Source organism: Syngnathus floridae, chromosome 22 (genome assembly GCF_059516105.1).
Source record: "Syngnathus floridae isolate MCC-2025c chromosome 22, RoL_Sflo_1.0, whole genome shotgun sequence".
Taxonomy (NCBI): Eukaryota; Metazoa; Chordata; class Actinopteri; order Syngnathiformes; family Syngnathidae; genus Syngnathus; species Syngnathus floridae.
In genome coordinates, this window is record NC_142434.1 from 142,957 (window position 1) to 159,800 (window position 16,844).

Genomic DNA, 16,844 nt, shown 5'->3' on the forward strand with positions numbered 1-16,844 from the left:
AGGTCACGTGACCGACGTCACTTCCCATCTCATGCACCGACGACAGCGTTCGTTTGGTGGCTTGTCAAAACAAAAGCATCCAACAAGATTTGTGTTTTCCCATGGCAGCATATGGTTGCCCACAGAAATGGTGCTGTCATTTGATGCTTTCTTTGCTTTTGGTTGGGCAATCGCTTGCTGCATGAAACAAAAAGCCCACATCAAAATGCTTGCACTGCTCCACGTTACAATGATGGCCTTTAATCGAGTCACACAAAAATAGGCAATTTAAAACAAGCGCACGTGTCAGGAAGCAAAATCCTCCAAATTCTGGATCAAACAGGACTCACGTCAAGGATGCGAGTAAGAGTCGCGCCGGACTTTTGTGCTTGACCCCCCCCCAAACCAACCGACCGACCGACTCCAAATAAACGGACCTCTCCGGCCGGGTCTGTCGACGGTTCTTGCCACTGTTCAATAGTTCAGTGCTCTTTTTGCACGAGGAGCCACGAAAAGGTCAGGGGCCGTCCGAGTCTTGGCGGCCGCTGCAATTGCAGCAAAGCATTACTTTGGCCACCCTTGGTTTGTCTGACGCCAGGTCCTGGCACCAAAGCCCTCATTTTACACTTCGCCTGACCACAATAGAAGAAAACGAGCTTTTTGGGAAATAATGACGTCCCTATGCGGCCGATGGAAAAACACGCAGGCTCCATCTGCCTTTCCGGTTCCTCCCGAGATGTTCGGCGACCTCCCCCGCTTCCGGCGGCCATATGCCAAGCGCTTGTCGGACGGAGCCGACTGCTTCCTGGCTAAAATGGGGTGGGGGACGGGGTGGCTTGGAGGGGTCGTCACGCCGCCGCCGCGTCCCATCGAGAAGCGCCCCGGCCCCGGTCAGATGAAGCCCCTGCGAACGTCGGGCGGCGCCCGACCGCCCAACGGGGGCCGGGGGTCGCTGCGCCGCCGGCGCTCGCCGTGCGGCAGCGGCGGGCCGATGGGGTCGTAGCGCGCGCCGTGGGGCAGGGCCGGCGGTCTCTGGTCGTAGGCCCCGCCGATGATGCCGGGGACGCGCGGGGGGGCGAAGGGGACCGGCCCGAACAGGGGGCGGTGGATGAAGGGGGGGAGCGAGCACGGGCGCTCCACCGCGCCTCGCTTCTGCCGGAACTTGTAGAAGCTCTTGTACAGCTGTGCACACAAAGGCAAAGACGGCGTAAGGCAAAGACGGCGTCAGGCGAAGACGGCGTCAGGCGAAGATGCCAGGCAGCCAGGCGCAACCATCTTAAAGGCAGCCAAGACGCAGCTATCTTAAACGCGGCCAAGACGCAGCCAGCTTAAAGGTGGTCAAGATGCAGCTAGCTTAAAGGCAGCCAAGACGCAGCTCGCTTAAAGGCGGCCGAGACGCTGGCAGCTTAAAGGCGGCTGACCTCCTTCCAGTTGGTCTCTCCCTGCCATTTGTGATCTGCAGGTCGACAAAGAGGTCACGTGAGTGCACCCAAAGGTCGCCAGAGGTCACGGCAGCCGCGCGCACGCGCCTTACCGCTGAAGTCGCGCCGCACCAGGTGCCTCCAGAGGGCGGCGTCCGAGGCGGCGGCGTTCAGACGTCGACAGACGGCCGACAGACGCACCACCGAGGTCACGTCCAGCAGACGCAGCACCAGCAGCAGCAACTCGGGGGGAAGGGCGGCCAGGCCGAACGCCGCCGGCAGACACAGAGCTGGACACCAAGAGCCACGACACACCGCTCACATTTGTGCCGGGCCGGGCCGGGCCGTGGCGGGCGTCTTACCTTCGCGCGTGGCGGCGATCAGCGGGTAGACCAGCTGGTCCTTGAACACTCGCGACAGGCGACTCAGACCGGTGAAGGCGGACGCCGCGCTCGCTCCTGCAAAGGACATGGGTCAGCCAGGAGCCACCGGACGGCGCGCTCGGACGCTCTGACCTGGCCAGGCCTCCGTCACGTAGCCGGCGGGCTCCACGCAGACTTTGGCCGCCATGCTGGCGCTGTCGGCCACCTGCAGAATGGCTGCGGGCAACGCGACAAACACCGTCAGGTCGGTCGATGAAAAGACCGAGCGGGCTGCTCACCTTCGATGACCAGCGCCGGGTTCATGGGCAGCGCCACCACCGTGACTGCGCCCCTTTCGCACAGCGTGTGCGTGTACTGAAGTCTGTAGGCGCCGCCGGACGAACGCCATCCAGACGGCATCTCGCCGGGCTTCGCCTCGCCGCCCTGTCAAGGTTTGGTCAAAAGAAAGACATCCCGAAGTCGCCGTGAGAGAGAGCCATCATTTTATCGCCACCGATGGGAGAGGAGCCCAAGGACGGACGGACGGACGGACGGACGGGGCCTCCCTCGAGCAAATGGGGCCGAGCGCACCGGCGCGCCGAGATCACGCTCTGATCAAAAAGGGGGCGGCAAAACAAATGCAGTTTCTGACCTGCGGCGTGAAACCCGTCTCCAGCATCAGGAGGTGGGCGGCCACTACAATGGCGTCGGCGGGGCAGGTGACCGCCGCGGCGCGGTAGAGCAGCTCCAGCGACAGCGGCGCCTGACCCTCGCCCGCCTCGCCGCACAGCATGGGCTCCCAGCTGAGGGTCGCCGGCGTCGGGCGGGCACGCTGGTCCGGCGCGGCGTCCGGAGAAGCGGCCGCCGTACGGGGCTGCACAAGCCCATCCGGACGACAGAACAGTAACACTCGTGAGTGACGACGTCGCATCCAGGATAATGACATGATCAATTTGCTCAAGACATCATCTCACCTGGCTGGAGGTCATGGCGGCGGCGACGGCGGCGGCAGTTTGAGCGCGGGTCGGGGCCACGGGCCCCGCGGTGACGGGCCCGGCGGGGCGCCCGGCCCCGGGGCGAGGGTCGTCGCTGTCGTCGTTGCTGTTGGCTGCGGCGCCGGCGGGAAGCAGGACGCGGATGAGATCACCCGGGACGACGCCGCACGACGACAACTTCTGACCCGTGTCAGCGAGGAGCTCGGCGCCGTTGAGAGAAAGGCCAAAGGTCACGTCTGGGCTGAGAACAGCAAAATGTCAACATTGGGCTCATGCCCAAGAAACACACAATTGTCACTTTCTCAGCAAACCCGTCTCTTGCTCACGCAACTAACGCGGAAGCGCGGTGACGTCACCCGACGTTAGCTCACACGCCTTTTGAGTCACATGGCGCGCGTCGGTGACGTGGCGACACGTATTTACCTTGGCGGCCGACACGTGACGCATCGCAACGCCTCTGCACACGAGCGGCAAGCTTCTAAAGTCACTCTTGGCTTGACAAAAATCAACCAACTTTTTCTAGCGTAACAAGGAGTGTTCCTAGAGCGAAACACTGTCGCCCCTCGATGACGTCAAACTCGCTCGCTCCTCACGAACGGGCAGCAAGATGCGCCTCTCCCGCAAATGCTGCACTGCAACTCTGCCAATACGTCTGACCGAGCGAGCGAGCTAGCATTATTTTCCCATTCGGCAGAATGATCTGTAGTTGTGTGTGGCGGCGGCGGCGGCGGCGACTGACCCGAGTCCGTGTCTGGGCAGCAGGACGTCACGGATGTGCTCCATGAGCTCCTTCAAAGTGGACTCGGGACCACCCACCAAGTCCACTTTGCTGGTTTGCTCGCAGATGCGAATTCGCAACTTCATCCTGTTGGCGTAACCGCAAATTGTTACAAATCGTGCTCTTCTGTTGACTGTATGAAGCCATCTTGTCTGCTTTTGCTGAGTCATTAATTAGCATCGCACCGTGCAAAACGAGATTAAAAGCAAGCAAGCAAGCAACCAACCGAACATATCAGGAGAGCCATGAACCGGTGCCGTCTAATTCAGGTCATTTCTATTTGCATGGGAATCTAACACACTTCAAAACTCCGAAGTTGAAGCCATTTCGTTTTGTATGGCGTAAAAATAAGATGAAGACCGCCCGCAGCAAAGCGAAAACACGTCAAGAACTGGAGTCTTGTGGACGAGCCGAACGGCGCGGCGGACGCTGAAATGAAAGTCAAAGAAGAGGAAAGAGAACCTGGCTTGCGTACTCTGGCTGGAGAAATGTGTGGCTGCCTTCTCATTTTCCGCAATCAACTCAGGACGACAACATCCGCTTTTCAATATAAAACAAAGGCGAGAGGAAATGTCATCTCTCCGATTGCAATCCCTGTACTCGACTCAAGAAATAGTCTCAAACGAACACAACAAATGTCCAACACGTTCGAGCGTAATTGTGACAAGACAAATAAAAAGGCACACAACGGCACACACTTCAATCATATGCACGCCCCTATCATTCAAGAACGAAACCACACTTGACAGTTCTATTTATAAAGACTGTCTTTACGGACACAAGGATACTGACCGTGTTTAGCGATGCTTGATCCGTCCGTCCGTCCTGTCTTCCTTTGAAATGGTCGCTGATTTTGTTTTGAAAGACAGCCGCCATATTGACCACAGCTTGGACTACATCGACGGCAAGTCAGCTGTCCAAGATTCAATAAGGCAACAAAAGTCATTTGAAAAAAGCCACTGTGGAAAGTTACACATCGGAGCACAATACATCGTATGTGTTGCCCGTTGTATGATAGCTCTCAAATTATTGGGAACCTTTTTTTCCCCTTCTTCCGTGTCGCATGCTTGAAATACTCGCGGCTTTCCGTAGCACTCCGTCTGCCTGCCTTCAATTTCGTGCCGTGCCGTGCCGTGCCGACCATACGCACTATTGAGTCAAGCATTTGAACTTGACAACCCAAAGCGTCATCATGAGTAGAAATTACAACGACGAGTTGCAATATTTGGACAAGATTGACACAAACTGCTGGAGAATAAAAAAGGGCTTTGTTCCCAACATGAAGGTAAATCTTCTCAAGATTGCCAATTGTGAGCGTGGCTAGTTAGCAAGCTAGCCGCATTTCACATGTTTCGCATGTCAGATCAAATGACACCAAGGAACATCATGCATTAATTACGCTGTTATTATTACTTTATTACTAAATGGCGACTTGGAGAGATGGATCATTCATTGGACATGATGACGCCATGTATGTATGTATGTATGTATGTATGTATGCGTGTTTCAGGTGGAAGGAATCTTCTACGTCAACGAGCCTCTAGAAAAATTGATGTTTGAGGAGCTGCGGAATGCGTGTCGAGGAGGAGGTGAAGTCATGCTCATCTTATCTTCTGGAAACATCTGGCTGCATGAGTGTGTGAGTGTTTCCACCTTTGGAGCTCTTGCTGATCACTTGCGTGTGTCTCCATTGGTCAGGTGTGGGTGGATTCCTTCCAGCCATGAAACAGATCGGAAACGTGGCGGCCCTGCCCGGGATCGTCAACGTACGTGTGTGCCGCGCCACGCCACACCACTCACTCGTTGACATTCATTTAGGCCTGGTTCAATGCACAAGCACATTTTCAAAGTCGGCCATGGGGAGAGAGGAAAAAAAACAAAAAACAAAACAGTTTGACAACAAACTGACTTCATGAAGGAAATGTAATCGCATGAGGAAACATTGGGACTCGATTTGCGAGACACGTCAGCCCTGACGCGGGCCTTTTATCCATAGAAATCCATCGGCCTCCCGGACGTCCACTCGGGCTACGGCTTCGCCATCGGGAACATGGCGGCCTTTGACATGGACGACCCGGACGCGGTGGTGTCTCCGGGTGAGCAAAGCCTCGACAAGGTGTTTTTGCAAGGCCGCTAAAGGAGGACGTACGTACGTGCATGCATGCGTGCAGGAGGCGTGGGCTTCGACATCAACTGCGGCGTGCGTCTGCTGAGGACCAACCTGGATGAGCGAGATGTGCAGCCCGTCAAGGAGCAGCTGGCGCAATCGCTCTTTGACCACATCCCCGTCGGCGTCGGCTCCAAAGGAGTCATCCCCATGGGGGCCAAGTAAGGGGGTTAGCGGGGGGGGGGTTAGCGGCGGCGCCAGGTTGATGAGCTGTGTGGGTGCCCGGCAGGGACCTGGAGGAGGCGCTGGAGATGGGGGTGGACTGGTCGCTGCGCGAGGGCTACGCTTGGGCCGAGGACAAGGAGCACTGCGAGGAGTACGGCAGGATGCTGCAGGCCGACCCCAACAAGGTCTCGTCCAAGGCCAAGAAGCGGGGCCTGCCCCAGGTAAAAGTCACTGCTGAACAAACACAATTTGAGGTGTAAAAAAAAGTCAAAGCTTTGGTCCAATGGGGGAGAATGGCTTTCTTTTTTCCTATTCAGCTGGGAACGCTGGGAGCGGGAAACCACTACGCCGAGATCCAGGTGGTGGACGAGATCTACGACGACTACGCGGCCAAGAAGATGGGCGTGGACCGCAAGGGGCAGGTGTGCGTCATGATCCACAGCGGCAGCAGAGGCCTCGGTCATCAGGTGGCCACAGGTACGTGGCTCGACCCAAAAAAAGCTATTTAGTTTGCTTTGGGCTGTGAGCGGGATGGCTACTGTTGCGGCGCGCAGACGCGCTGGTGGCCATGGAGAAGGCCATGAAGCGCGACCGGATCGCCGTCAACGACCGGCAGCTGGCATGCGCTCGCATCACGTCGCAGGAAGGACAGGACTACCTGAAGGGAATGGCCGCCGCCGGCAATTACGCCTGGGTCAATCGCTCGTCCATGACCTTCCTCACCAGGCAGGTAGGGCGAGCGCGCCCGCGCCAGTTTGCTTCACTTCAAAAGCTTTTGTTAGCTCGTGAGCATTTTGCGCCGGCGGGCCATGCCAGGCCTTCTCCAAAGTGTTCCAGAGCACGCCGGACGACCTGGACATGCACGTCATCTACGACGTGTCCCACAACATAGCCAAGGTGGAGGAGCACATGGTGGACGGACGCCAGCGCACCCTGCTGGTGCACCGCAAGGGCTCCACGCGCGCCTTCCCCCCCCACCACCCGCTCATCCCCGTCGACTACCAGGTCTGCCGCTGCCGCCGCCAGTTATGTCAAAAATGGATGATGGCCCCGTAACCTCTTCGCCGCCCGTCCAGTTGACGGGCCAGCCGGTCCTGATCGGGGGAACCATGGGCACGTGCAGCTACGTCCTCACCGGCACCGAGCGCGGCATGACCAACACCTTCGGAACCACATGTCACGGAGCGGTAAAAAAAAAAAAAAAAGTTCGCCCGAAAGTGTAACTGTCGACCGGACCGCTGTGGAAAGCCAAATAGAATTTTATTAAGCGCGCACGTACTTACTTGCCCGGCGGGCACGCAGGGTCGAGCTCTGTCCCGGGCCAAATCCCGCCGCAATCTGGACTTCCAGGACGTTCTGGACCAGCTGGCCGACAAAGGCATCGCCATCCGGGTGGCGTCCCCCAAACTGGTCATGGAGGAGGTGGGCTCGCTCGTCCAGCCGTGGCTTCCGCTTTGCGCGCGTCCTCGGTCTTACCTCTGGGCTCTCCTCAGGCTCCCGAGTCGTACAAAAACGTGACGGATGTGGTGGACACGTGTCACGAGGCCGGCATCAGCCGGAAGGCCATCAAACTGAGGCCCATCGCTGTCATCAAAGGATAACCCAAATAAAGGCTTCAGTCAAACTCCCCTCCCTCGTCGTGTGTCTCAAGTCCCCGACACAAAGTGCACATTTTCTTGCTATGAGACTTTCTTCAAGGATACGGACAGAGTTGCAAAAAAAGACTTGAAAGTCAAATGAAGACAATGGAAGTGTGATTCTATTTTGTTTGTTTGTTTGTTTGTTTTACTATTTGTGCTAACAGAAAGGAGCTGATTGCTCAGAGCAAAAAAATAGAAGAAAAACAAAGTGGTTCCTCTTATCTTATTTACAGCCGCTGCTCCATCCTCGGAGCCGACGCGCCCGAACCGTATTTGCTTCAACGACACTTTAAATAAAAATACAAAGAAACGCGCCAGCTCTTTTGGGGGGGCTCAATGAAAACCAAACCGCAAAGCGCCCGCTCGGCTCCCGCAGCGTTCAGGAGGGCGACTCCTCCGGCGGCCCGCTACGGCCCGGTTCGCTGGAAGAACACCTGAAGAGGTGAAAGGCATCGAGACGTGTTAGGAGGGCCATCAAATCTTCAATCATAGCATTTCACAAATGTGCCATTTGCTTGGATTTCCCCCGCTGGCAAACGAGCACCGCTGCATTCACAGCCATGTTAGCATGGCCAAGATGAAAAAAACACAAGTCTGACCTTCAAGTAGGTCTTGAGGACTTTGACGTCGGGCTGCTGCAGGACGTGACAAAGCTCCTGGAGAAAAAAAAAAAAAAAAAAGACAGGAACGGCGTTGTGACTCCTGCAAGTCGTTTGGTCTGGCCGGCTAGAGCCGAACGGCGTCTGTCTGACCTGCGCCACGTCCGGACACACGTGAAGCGATGGGAGGTAGTCTCGCTGCAGGAACTCCAACAGTTCAGGACCCTGACAGACGGCAAAGTCAAAAACGGCAGCTAAAGGTCAGTCGCCAGCCGAACATTACCTGCTGGACAAAGACCATCTTCAGCGTCACGGCGACCTCGGCCAAGGTCTGAAAGGTCACACAGACAATTAGGACAGGCGCTCGCTCGCACGCACGGCCGCGCACAGGCCGGCACGCACCAGCACGGTCTGCGCGTCTGACAGGTCAAAGGTCGGCTTGAGAGGCGCCAAGAAGCAGGCGGGAACAATGTGTTTGTAGGTGAAGTCCCGGAAGCCTGTCATGCCCGCCTTGCCCCCTGCAAGCACACGGGTGGTATGCAAAGATGGATGGATGGATGAATGGATGGATGGATGGATGGATGGATGGATGGATGGATGGATGGATGGATGGATGGATGGATGGATGGATGGATGGATGGATGGATGGCAACCGGCGCTGGCGGAGGGAGGCCTCACCCCAGAGCTCCACCAGCCTGGCGAGCACGGCGAAGCAGGTCTTCTGCGCGATGGGGTCAGGGAAGTCCACGGCTCCCTGGATGAGAGTGAAGAGTACCCGCTCGACGTTCTCCGCACCCTGGTTGGCCAGAACCTCGCTCATGCCGCTGCCGGCGACCGTGTGGACAAAGGAGAAGTAGCTCCTGCGCAGCATCTGCTTCTCCAGGGCGGCCGCCTGGTCGTTGGCGTCGGCGGGCCGCGCCAGCGCCTCGAAGATGGCCAGCACCAGCGGCATGAAGACCTGCTGGAGAAAGGGGGACACCTGCCGCTGCCGTGGTAATGGGCGGGCGGACGGGGGGGCCTTCAGTAGGGGAGCAATTCTCTGGCCAATTTCCAAGCCATAACATTCCGGGTTACCGTCAACAGTCGTGCACGTTTCTAAGTTGTCAAGAGAAGAAAGAACGTTTGCTTCCTACTTTGAACTTGGTGGTGATCTGGCTGATGAGCGGGATGAACTCCTGCAGGTCTTTGGCCTCGCAGTCCTTGAGCATGTGCTCAGAGGCGGCGGGGACGAAGGGCAGCACCTCCTCCTCCATGCAGATGATCATGCGGTGCAGGAAGGAGCGCACGCAGCTGCGCAGCGCCTCCCGCTGGACGGGGCAGCTCAGCGCCGGCAGGAAGGCGTGCAGGCAGTCCCGGTAGACTTCGGTGCAGCCGCACTGCTTCACCGTCTGCTTGTTGCTGAAGGCCTTGCTGGTGCGACTGCCGGGCGGGAGGGGAGAAAGGGAGGGGGGGCGTTAGTCTCTATGTTGGCCCGCCTCCACGTGAAGCGGATGGAGCGAGGAAGGGCGCCCGTCTGACCTGACGAAGCCGACGGCGTGGCTGAGGCAGTCGGCGATGGCCGCCTGCGTCTCCTCGTCCGTCTCCAGGGAGAGCTTGTCCAGAAGCAACCGGAAGGCGTCCACGAGCGGCGCCAGCAGGCTGCGCATCAGCGCCCGCTTCCTCTCCGCCGGACTCTCGCTGCTCACGATCAGCACGCCCGCCGCCTCGAAGATGAAGAGCTGGTCGTCGCTGGTCAGCGGCGCCGGGAACGTCTTGTCCTGCGGGAGACGAGCGAGGGTTAAAGGGTGCCGGGCCGGGCCGGGCCAGGCCGGGCCGGGCGCTTACGTACGGGAGGAGCCAGCTCCAGGAGGTCCTGGATCCGGGTCAAGATGTCCTCGATGAACGAGGTCATGTGTTTGCTGAAAGGCACAGGCGGCGGTGGCGGCAGGGAAAAAAACCCAAATCAACAGGGGCTAAGACACCAGCCCGGTCCCATCTTTCCCCCAGTGACGACGGACTCACTGGAGTGTTTTGACGAAACGCGAGAAAAGGTAGGCTACTCGACTGCGGACTTTGGGACTGTTGTGTCTCAGCCCTCGCTGGTCCAGAAAAGCCATCTGAGAAGACACACACGCAGCCTCAAACTGCGCGCTCTTGCAAATGAGCAAAGGTGCGCTTTTACCAAGACGCCAGGAATGTGCTGGGGCTCCACCGTGAAGAATTTGTCGTATCGGACGACCGTCTCGAAGAATTCCAGGGTCACCGATGTGTGCCCGTAGTCGCTCACGCCGCACGTGACCAACTGAGAAAGACAAGACAAAGGATGCGCACGGGCGAGAGCGAGCGGCACGGGCGAGAGCGAGCGGCACGGGCGAGAGCTGACCGTGGCCATCATGTCCTGCAGCGCTCCGCTCTTGATGGCGTCTCCCGAGAAGTGTGCCCCGTGCGAGGCGGGCAGAGCTTCTCCCAGCATGTACAGCAGCCGGATGGCCACCTCCACCTCCTTGAAGGACGCGCTCTGCCACTTGCTGTGGAGCAAACACCACCGCGTCAGTTCCGTGCCCAGCTCCACCCGTGTCCTTCTGGTGCGCTGCGCTGCGCTACGCTGCGCTGCGGCTCACCCCATGGTGTCGGCAAAGACGCGGCGAACGGAGTCCAGGACCAGCTCGGGGGACACCTGGGCCAGGCGGTCCAGGAGCATCTTCAGCTGCTTCCTGTACTCCACAAACATGGCCTCGTCCTCACCCTAACACACACGGGCCAACGCTGACGTTAGCACACGGTCCGGGCGGGCCCGGCCCGGCCCGGCCCCCCGACTAGCAAACGTACCTCGTTGTCAAAGTTGTACTCGTCGTCATACGTCAACTTCTTGACCACGGCCAGCATGATGGCCTGCTCGTGCGGGAAGGGCACAAGTTGAGCGCGGACCGCATCTCGCACTTACCCGCGCCGGCGCCCGCGCTCACCTCCATGTTGCTCTTCTGACCGTGGCTGAGCTCGGGCAGCTGACGAAGAAAGAAGAGGCAGATGAAGAGGAAGGCCCCGGGGACGCGACACGACGCGCGGCGCGACGGGGGAACGTCGGGAGGCGGCCACCTGCTTGAGGACTTGCAGGTACTCGTAGCAGAAGGCCACCACGTTGGCGGAGATGTCGTCGTCGGGGTGCGCTAGGAGGCGCAGCACCAGCGCCACCTTGGCCTCCAGGGCCCGGAGCGCAGCGCCGGCCTCATCGGCGCTGCCCGCCTTGGCCAGCTTGCTCCAGCTCAGGACCAGACTCTGGCCCATGCCGTTGACCAGACGCGAGAACTTGGCCAGGAAGTCCACGTCCTCCTCCTCAAAGCAGCACCCGCCAACGTTAGCGACACCAAAACAACGTCATTCAAAAGACGTCAGCGCGTCGGCCGTGTCCGAGGCTCCGGCCCATCGGAATGCTCTAAATGCCGGCGGGCGGGCGGGCAGATGCGGAACGAAGCCTACCTGCTCCACGCAGAAGAAGCCGGCCGACTGCAGCACTTGCGCCAGCGACTCCACCAGCTTGGTTTTGTCGGCGGGGTCCATGCCCTTGTTGACGATCTCCAGGAGGCAGTCGCAGGCCTCCTCGCGCAGCTCCTCCACCGACATGTGGCTCAGCAGCAGGTCCACGAACCTGGCAAGGCGGGCGGGTGGGCGCACGTCAGCACGACGCCAAAGAGCGGCGAGGCGAGCCGTACCGTTGGTTGGCGATGAGGCCCAGGTCGATCCAGGAGACGTAGGCACCCACCACTTCCAGGCACTGGCAGGTCAGCTCAGGGTGGCTGCGCTGGTACGTGTGCAGGATCTGGAACCAGGACTCCACCAGGTTGGGGATGCACTGCTCCCGCATGGCGTCCTTGATCAACGTGTTCCGCCGAGTCTCCTGAACACACGACGTGAGGGAGGGAGCGAGGGAGCGAGGGAGGTGCGCTTCATTTGCTCAGGTACCTCGGGCGCGTGCAGGACGTCCCTGTCGACCACCTCGCCGTCGACGGCCATGAGCGTGCGCAGGTAGATGTCGACGCCGCGGGGATCCAGGCCCACCAGCGCCAGGATGTCAAAGAAGAAGTCGGGCCACAGCGCCGGGTACTCGGCCACAAAGGTCAGCGCCAACACCTGCGCCGCTTTGTTGCGCACAAAGATCTTCTCGGGCTGCGCGCTCAGCAGCTGCCAACGCCAGAGCGCCAAGGTGAGCGGTGGTGGCTCACAGCAGCTCCCGATCGGGTGCCGCAACTGACCTGACATTGCAGCCACTTCATCAGCGTCTCTCGGATGAGCTGCCGCTGGCCGCCGCTCAGCCCGCCGTGTCTGCAATCACAGCGTCAGTCCCTCGCAGCCACGCCCCGCCCCTGCGCCCCGCCCCCTCCTCACCTGAACTTCACCTGATACTCCAAAACTTGGAAGCAAAAGAACTTGACGTGGTCATCGCTGCAAACAAAAAACAACACGCACGGGTGTGACGCTCCGTGACAAATGCTGCCAAAAAGTGTCGCTTGAATGACACACAGGCAGGCACGCACGCACGCAAACACTCACGCACGTGTTACCTGTAGAGCCCTTTTGCGAGGGCCTGCGCACACACCTCCCAGGCGTCGTGCGACTCCTTGAGCTGCTCAAAGTACGCCAGAGCCTGAAGGACACGCGCGGCCGGCCCAAAGTTAACTGGCATGGCATGTGGAGCAATTTTTGCAAATGAGCGTGCGTGCGCTCGGCTGACCCTCTGGCGGTAGGGCGCGTCAGCGTTGGGGTTGAGCCCCAGCAGGGCCTGCTCGTCCATGGCGGCGGCGGCGGCGGCGGACTGACAAGCCATGGGCGGGCGGGTTAGCCTGCGTGCACCCGTGCGCTGGTCTGCTGTGGCCGCAGGGTCTGGCCTGCTCTCATCTGGAAAAGTCAAACTGGCTGAAAGCTTTCTTGCTGGCCCACCCTTGATGCACACTTTTGGAAAATCTCTTGTACATGTTTGTCAATTATAATGAGCTGTCGCGTAACATTCTTCGTAGTGGCGTTTGTGAAGCCAGTGCCGGAATGATGCAACGCAAAGTCAAGACTGAGATGACCAGACCCCCATAAAAATCAAAATCAACAGCTCAGAATGCCTTTAACACAAGATCGAAATACTTGAACCGGCCATGTGTGAGGTGCCACATGCGAAGTTTTTTTGTGTCCGCAGCACAAAAACGTTTAAGACCGACTGAAGAAAGTTTAGAGGTACAATGAATCAAAACTTCAGGACCTCTTACTGCAAATGAATAAACAGATCTGTTATTGGTCGGTATCTTCATCCACGAATAATCGGTCCTAAAATGAGTTATTTTAAGCCATTATGGCTTAATATTTTGCTCACAATCTAAGTTTGACGAGAAGTGAGAGGACTTTGACACAAGCGTTTGAAGAATGTTGTCCCCTTTCTGGACAGGTGGACTGCATTGTCCAAGTGACAGTCGCTAACACGAGCTAGCTTTAGTTGGCTAGCTCCAAATAGCCATCCCACTCGGCAGCCAGCCAGCCAGCCCAAGCCTCCTCCCAATGGAACATTATCACCGTTATTCGTTTGTTGTTATTGACGGCGAGCTTTTGTCCCTCAGTCGTTCTCTCCCTCCCTCCAACCGGCGCCGCTGACCTTATTTCATGCGTCTTTTGCCCGTGCAGCGGCCAAGTCGAGAAAGGCTGCCGGGCGGGCGGGCGGTCTCGCGTCGCTGCTCTTCGATCGGCCGTCTGTCACTCTGCTGCCGTAGCGTGCCACCAGGTTCTCCAGGCTAGTGCCGCGCGGCGGCGTGTAAAGCGTGGGCTCCTTCACTTCCGGTTAACCGACCCGGAAGAGCTTCTCCTTCTTATTCGCTGGGAGCTGAGTTTTCGGCATATTGCTGCCACCTACCGATGGGAGGTCGCGCATATGACGCCTTGGTGGAGCTTTCCAGTCCATGAAAATCGCTCGACTGTAAATGGCGACCCCTTGTCTGTTATTTACCCTTTTTTGAAATTTTGGCCCTTGTTTTATTCTTGCACTCCTATGCGCTGCTGTGACAAGTGAATTCCCCCGTTGTGGGATGAATAAAGTTCTATCGATCAATCGGTTGGGAAATAGGAGCTAGTTTTCTAACACGCAACAATGACGTTTGGTCTCAGCTGAAGTCATAGCTGCATTTTGCTCAGACTGAAAGCAGCACTCACAAAATTAAAAGCACTTTGTAACGCTCACGCGCACTACACAAATCCAAGGCCACGGACCGGAGGGGCAAAAAATAAAGACACGCTCAACGTTCCAAACCAGAATAACAATTTATTTGGATTGTGCCAGAGGCATTCAGAAGAAGGTGTTTGGTCTCTTGGTGGTGAAGCGCGGTTTGTGCTGGCGGCGCAGGACCCGGTGGGGCAGCGGGAACTTGATCTTGGAGTTCTGCAGGAACAAAGGCGCACAGCGGCAGGCGACAATGAACAAACGGAACCGGGCCTTTTTTCATACGGCGGGCGCCGGCTCGCACTAAAGCGGAGCGGCCCCACATGCATGACATGGCCGCAGACAGAGAGCGAGAGAGAGAAAATGGACCGAGACTCACGTGGAACTGCTTGATGGCGGGCCTGCGGCACTTGTTCGCTGCGATCACCTGGACCTTCATGATCTGGATCGAGTGGGCGCGGGCGCGGTGCCGGGCGCCCATGTCGCGGTCTGCCGGGGGAGAAAGGGCAAATTAGCGAGGCGCCAAAGTCGATGAGGCCGCGAGGGGGCTTCGCCACTCACAGCACTGGGTGACGGCTCCAGAGGTGGTGAGGTCTCGGTACTCGCGGTACATGTTGTGCGTGCCGCTGCGCGAGTCGTAACGCAGCCAGATGCCAAAGTTCTTCACCTTCAGGGGCGTCTTCTCGTGGACCTGCGCACAGCAAAGGCCACGAGCGCACCGTTAAACGGAACTACAGCTGACTTGGAGATACACGGCGACCGCGCCACGGGCGCCACATACCAGGCCGCAGTAGACGGTCTCGCCGGACGCCTTCTTCATCTTTCTCAGTTGGGACACAAAGTACCAGAAGCGAGACTTGGCCACCACGTGGTTGGGGGCGAAGATGCGCATGCGGTACAGCGGGGGGGTCGGGTTCTTGGGCGACGGCAGCAGACGCCCGATCACCTTGTACTCTCGCAGCTGCCCCCCACCAAAATGGAATACAACAGAATGCCGTCAGCGACGTCGCACAAAGGGTGGTATACGGCGAAATCGGCATCGGGCGACTGGCGTGTGAGGCCTTGGTTTCACTTTCGGCGGCACAAAAGCGGCCGGGAAAGGCGACAAGGCAAATGTTGCTGTGCGCAGGCCACGCTAAGTCACACCACTGACGCGCGTGTGACCTTTGGGTTTGGCTGCAGACATTGCCCAAACAATCATCACATGGATTCCCTACATCTTAAGACGTGTCCACGCTCATCGTCAATTATTAGCGTTAGTCGAGACGCAAAAGAACAAAGTAGTCCCGGTGCCGCAATTCTTGCTTCTTTCGAGCTGGATGACTGACAGTGTGCAATAAGGAAGGAGAAGAAGAAAAAAAGGATAGCTTGAATAGGTCAAGGCCAATTCAAGTCGGCTCGAGCGTTCTCTACCATTTCAAAGCAGCGTTCACTGGCACTTTGGCCGGCGCAATAACAATTTCGTCAAATACTACAGGCTTCTCTGGAAGCGCCAGTTTGCAAGACATTTTCGACAAGGCCAAATTTGGCCACTGAAACAAACCAGGCGAGATGAACGCACGTTAGCTGTTAGCATCGAGCAGCTACTGTAGCATTGCGTTCGCTCAGAGCTCCATTCGGGCTCACTTGTTCGCACAAAATCTCGAGTCCAACTGAGTACATTTCAGCTGTGGAAGTAAAAGCGAGTCGCGATTCCCCCATGACGGCGGGTCGGCCGGCCGGCGGGCCTGCGAGCTGTACGCACGACGTGGCCTTCGCCGTCCACATGGTTCGGCCGACCGACGCCATGTTGCGAGCGAACACCAGCGAAGTGGCAAAAGCGGAAAAGGGCTCTCTTGCAATTAACTTTCAAGTCAGGCGAGCGGACGAGTAAGACGCGCGTTGGCTTCCACATCAACATCGACGCGCGGGGATCGCGTGTGGCGGAGCGCTGAGAAGAAAAGGAGCATTTTTACGTACAGTGCCGGACGCCTTCATGGTGTCTCGCTCAGCCGCAGGAAAAGAGGAAGTGACGTCGCCCCCCTGCGCTACTACACGACGGAGGAAGGCGGGACTTCCGCTCGAAAGACTCCGAGAAACGTCAATCAAAACAGGGCGCTCGAGCGGCGACGATATGATGGCATGGCAGATCAATAGACACGTTGCGACATTCCGACCTCACAAAGGGACGGATCCGAGATTTGAGCCGGAAACCTCGGCACTAACCGCAAGGTTGAGCCGAACACCACCGTGCTTGTGGGTGCAGTAGCCAAAGGTGTCCACACGAGAGCAGCAATCACTAAATATTAGAGGCACTTGCTGCTTTATAACCTTCCTTAAACACTGCAGGAGCAATAATGACTGGAAATAATGGAGCGAGTTAAATCACACGACTGATTCATATGAATCAATTGCAAGCGCTTGGTCAATAATGTGAACGATTGAAAGTTTCTCGAGTTGTTGCTGCCGCCTCTGCCAAGGTGCACGGCAAAGAATAGAAATACTTGGGGACCATTATTGATCACAAGCTGCATGCCTCTGTGGCAGGTAGGCGGGCGGGCGGGCAGGTAGGTAGGTAGGTAGGTAGGCG

At 57.9% G+C, this 16,844-nt stretch overlaps 4 protein-coding genes and 1 non-coding gene across 10 annotated transcripts; 1 reads left to right on the forward strand and 4 right to left on the reverse strand.

Annotated features, from left to right (window-relative positions):
• Window positions 1-727: 727 nt before the first annotated feature.
• fbxo7 (F-box protein 7) lies at window positions 728-4,459 on the reverse strand. Of its 4 annotated transcripts, none has more exons than XM_088367281.1 (10): window positions 4,328-4,459; window positions 3,497-3,622; window positions 2,737-2,998; window positions 2,415-2,636; window positions 2,062-2,206; window positions 1,916-1,999; window positions 1,763-1,858; window positions 1,514-1,690; window positions 1,401-1,435; window positions 728-1,161 (listed from the first exon to the last, which is right to left on the reverse strand). In XM_088367281.1, the coding sequence occupies exons 2-10, from the start codon at window positions 3,619-3,621 to the stop codon at window positions 871-873; spliced, it is 1,437 nt and encodes a 478-aa protein (XP_088223407.1). In that variant the 5' UTR covers window position 3,622; window positions 4,328-4,459; the 3' UTR covers window positions 728-870. The 4 variants fall into 4 exon arrangements, with proteins under 4 accessions (XP_088223407.1, XP_088223408.1, XP_088223405.1 ...); XM_088367282.1 differs by lacking the exon at window positions 4,328-4,459 and adding an exon at window positions 4,011-4,083; XM_088367279.1 differs by lacking the exon at window positions 4,328-4,459 and adding an exon at window positions 3,998-4,075.
• rtcb (RNA 2',3'-cyclic phosphate and 5'-OH ligase) lies at window positions 3,399-7,495 on the forward strand. The gene is made up of 12 exons (XM_088367262.1): window positions 3,399-4,820; window positions 5,046-5,124; window positions 5,234-5,301; window positions 5,532-5,631; window positions 5,707-5,863; window positions 5,932-6,088; window positions 6,185-6,344; window positions 6,422-6,597; window positions 6,684-6,872; window positions 6,944-7,054; window positions 7,170-7,289; window positions 7,361-7,495. Exons 1-12 carry the CDS (start codon window positions 4,728-4,730, stop codon window positions 7,466-7,468), a joined length of 1,518 nt encoding a protein of 505 aa, XP_088223388.1. The 5' UTR covers window positions 3,399-4,727; the 3' UTR covers window positions 7,469-7,495.
• Window positions 7,496-7,619: 124 nt separating this feature from the next.
• xpot (exportin, tRNA (nuclear export receptor for tRNAs)) lies at window positions 7,620-13,919 on the reverse strand. 3 transcript variants are annotated; one of them, XM_088367177.1, is made up of 24 exons: window positions 13,718-13,919; window positions 12,815-12,978; window positions 12,645-12,727; window positions 12,469-12,525; window positions 12,336-12,405; window positions 12,046-12,264; window positions 11,796-11,980; window positions 11,563-11,731; window positions 11,182-11,418; window positions 11,052-11,090; window positions 10,915-10,977; window positions 10,707-10,831; window positions 10,469-10,613; window positions 10,268-10,387; window positions 10,108-10,202; window positions 9,935-10,004; window positions 9,625-9,863; window positions 9,240-9,525; window positions 8,785-9,064; window positions 8,509-8,624; window positions 8,390-8,437; window positions 8,260-8,331; window positions 8,107-8,163; window positions 7,620-7,941 (listed from the first exon to the last, which is right to left on the reverse strand). In XM_088367177.1, the coding sequence occupies exons 2-24, from the start codon at window positions 12,905-12,907 to the stop codon at window positions 7,915-7,917; spliced, it is 2,895 nt and encodes a 964-aa protein (XP_088223303.1). In that variant the 5' UTR covers window positions 12,908-12,978; window positions 13,718-13,919; the 3' UTR covers window positions 7,620-7,914. The 3 variants fall into 3 exon arrangements, with proteins under 3 accessions (XP_088223303.1, XP_088223302.1, XP_088223301.1); XM_088367176.1 differs by having other exon boundaries at window positions 8,785-9,091; XM_088367175.1 differs by having other exon boundaries at window positions 8,785-9,145.
• A 438-nt stretch (window positions 13,920-14,357) lies between these two features.
• Window positions 14,358-16,388, reverse strand: rpl18a (ribosomal protein L18a). Its single transcript, XM_088367356.1, has 5 exons — window positions 16,235-16,388; window positions 15,057-15,236; window positions 14,837-14,966; window positions 14,655-14,764; window positions 14,358-14,494 (listed from the first exon to the last, which is right to left on the reverse strand). The coding sequence occupies exons 1-5, from the start codon at window positions 16,250-16,252 to the stop codon at window positions 14,402-14,404; spliced, it is 531 nt and encodes a 176-aa protein (XP_088223482.1). The 5' UTR covers window positions 16,253-16,388; the 3' UTR covers window positions 14,358-14,401.
• Window positions 15,326-15,458, reverse strand: LOC148378945 (small nucleolar RNA SNORA68). The gene has a single exon (XR_015855540.1). It is a non-coding gene; the product is annotated as a small nucleolar RNA SNORA68 (small nucleolar RNA).
• Window positions 16,389-16,844: the final 456 nt, after the last annotated feature.

Coding starts and splice junctions, on each gene's coding strand:
- rpl18a (XM_088367356.1), bottom strand. Junction 14,765..14,836: donor TGGAGCCGTCACCCAGTGCT/GTGAGTGGCGAA, acceptor CTCCCCCGGCAG/ACCGCGACATGGGCGCCCGG. Junction 14,495..14,654: donor CCGCCATCAAGCAGTTCCAC/GTGAGTCTCGGT, acceptor TTGTTCCTGCAG/AACTCCAAGATCAAGTTCCC.
- xpot (XM_088367175.1), bottom strand. CDS start 12,907: ATGGCTTGTCAGTCCGCCGCCGCCGCCGCCGCCATGGACGAGCAGGCC. Junction 12,728..12,814: donor ACGCGCCCTACCGCCAGAGG/GTCAGCCGAGCG, acceptor CGTGTCCTTCAG/GCTCTGGCGTACTTTGAGCA. Junction 8,625..8,784: donor CAGGCTGGTGGAGCTCTGGG/GTGAGGCCTCCC, acceptor GTGTGCTTGCAG/GGGGCAAGGCGGGCATGACA.
- fbxo7 (XM_088367281.1), bottom strand. CDS start 3,621: ATGAAGTTGCGAATTCGCATCTGCGAGCAAACCAGCAAAGTGGACTTG. Junction 1,436..1,513: donor GGTGCGGCGCGACTTCAGCG/GTAAGGCGCGTG, acceptor GTCGACCTGCAG/ATCACAAATGGCAGGGAGAG. Junction 1,162..1,400: donor GAGAGACCAACTGGAAGGAG/GTCAGCCGCCTT, acceptor TTGTGTGCACAG/CTGTACAAGAGCTTCTACAA.
- rtcb (XM_088367262.1), top strand. CDS start 4,728: ATGAGTAGAAATTACAACGACGAGTTGCAATATTTGGACAAGATTGAC. Junction 4,821..5,045: donor GCTTTGTTCCCAACATGAAG/GTAAATCTTCTC, acceptor TGCGTGTTTCAG/GTGGAAGGAATCTTCTACGT. Junction 6,089..6,184: donor AGAAGCGGGGCCTGCCCCAG/GTAAAAGTCACT, acceptor TTTCCTATTCAG/CTGGGAACGCTGGGAGCGGG.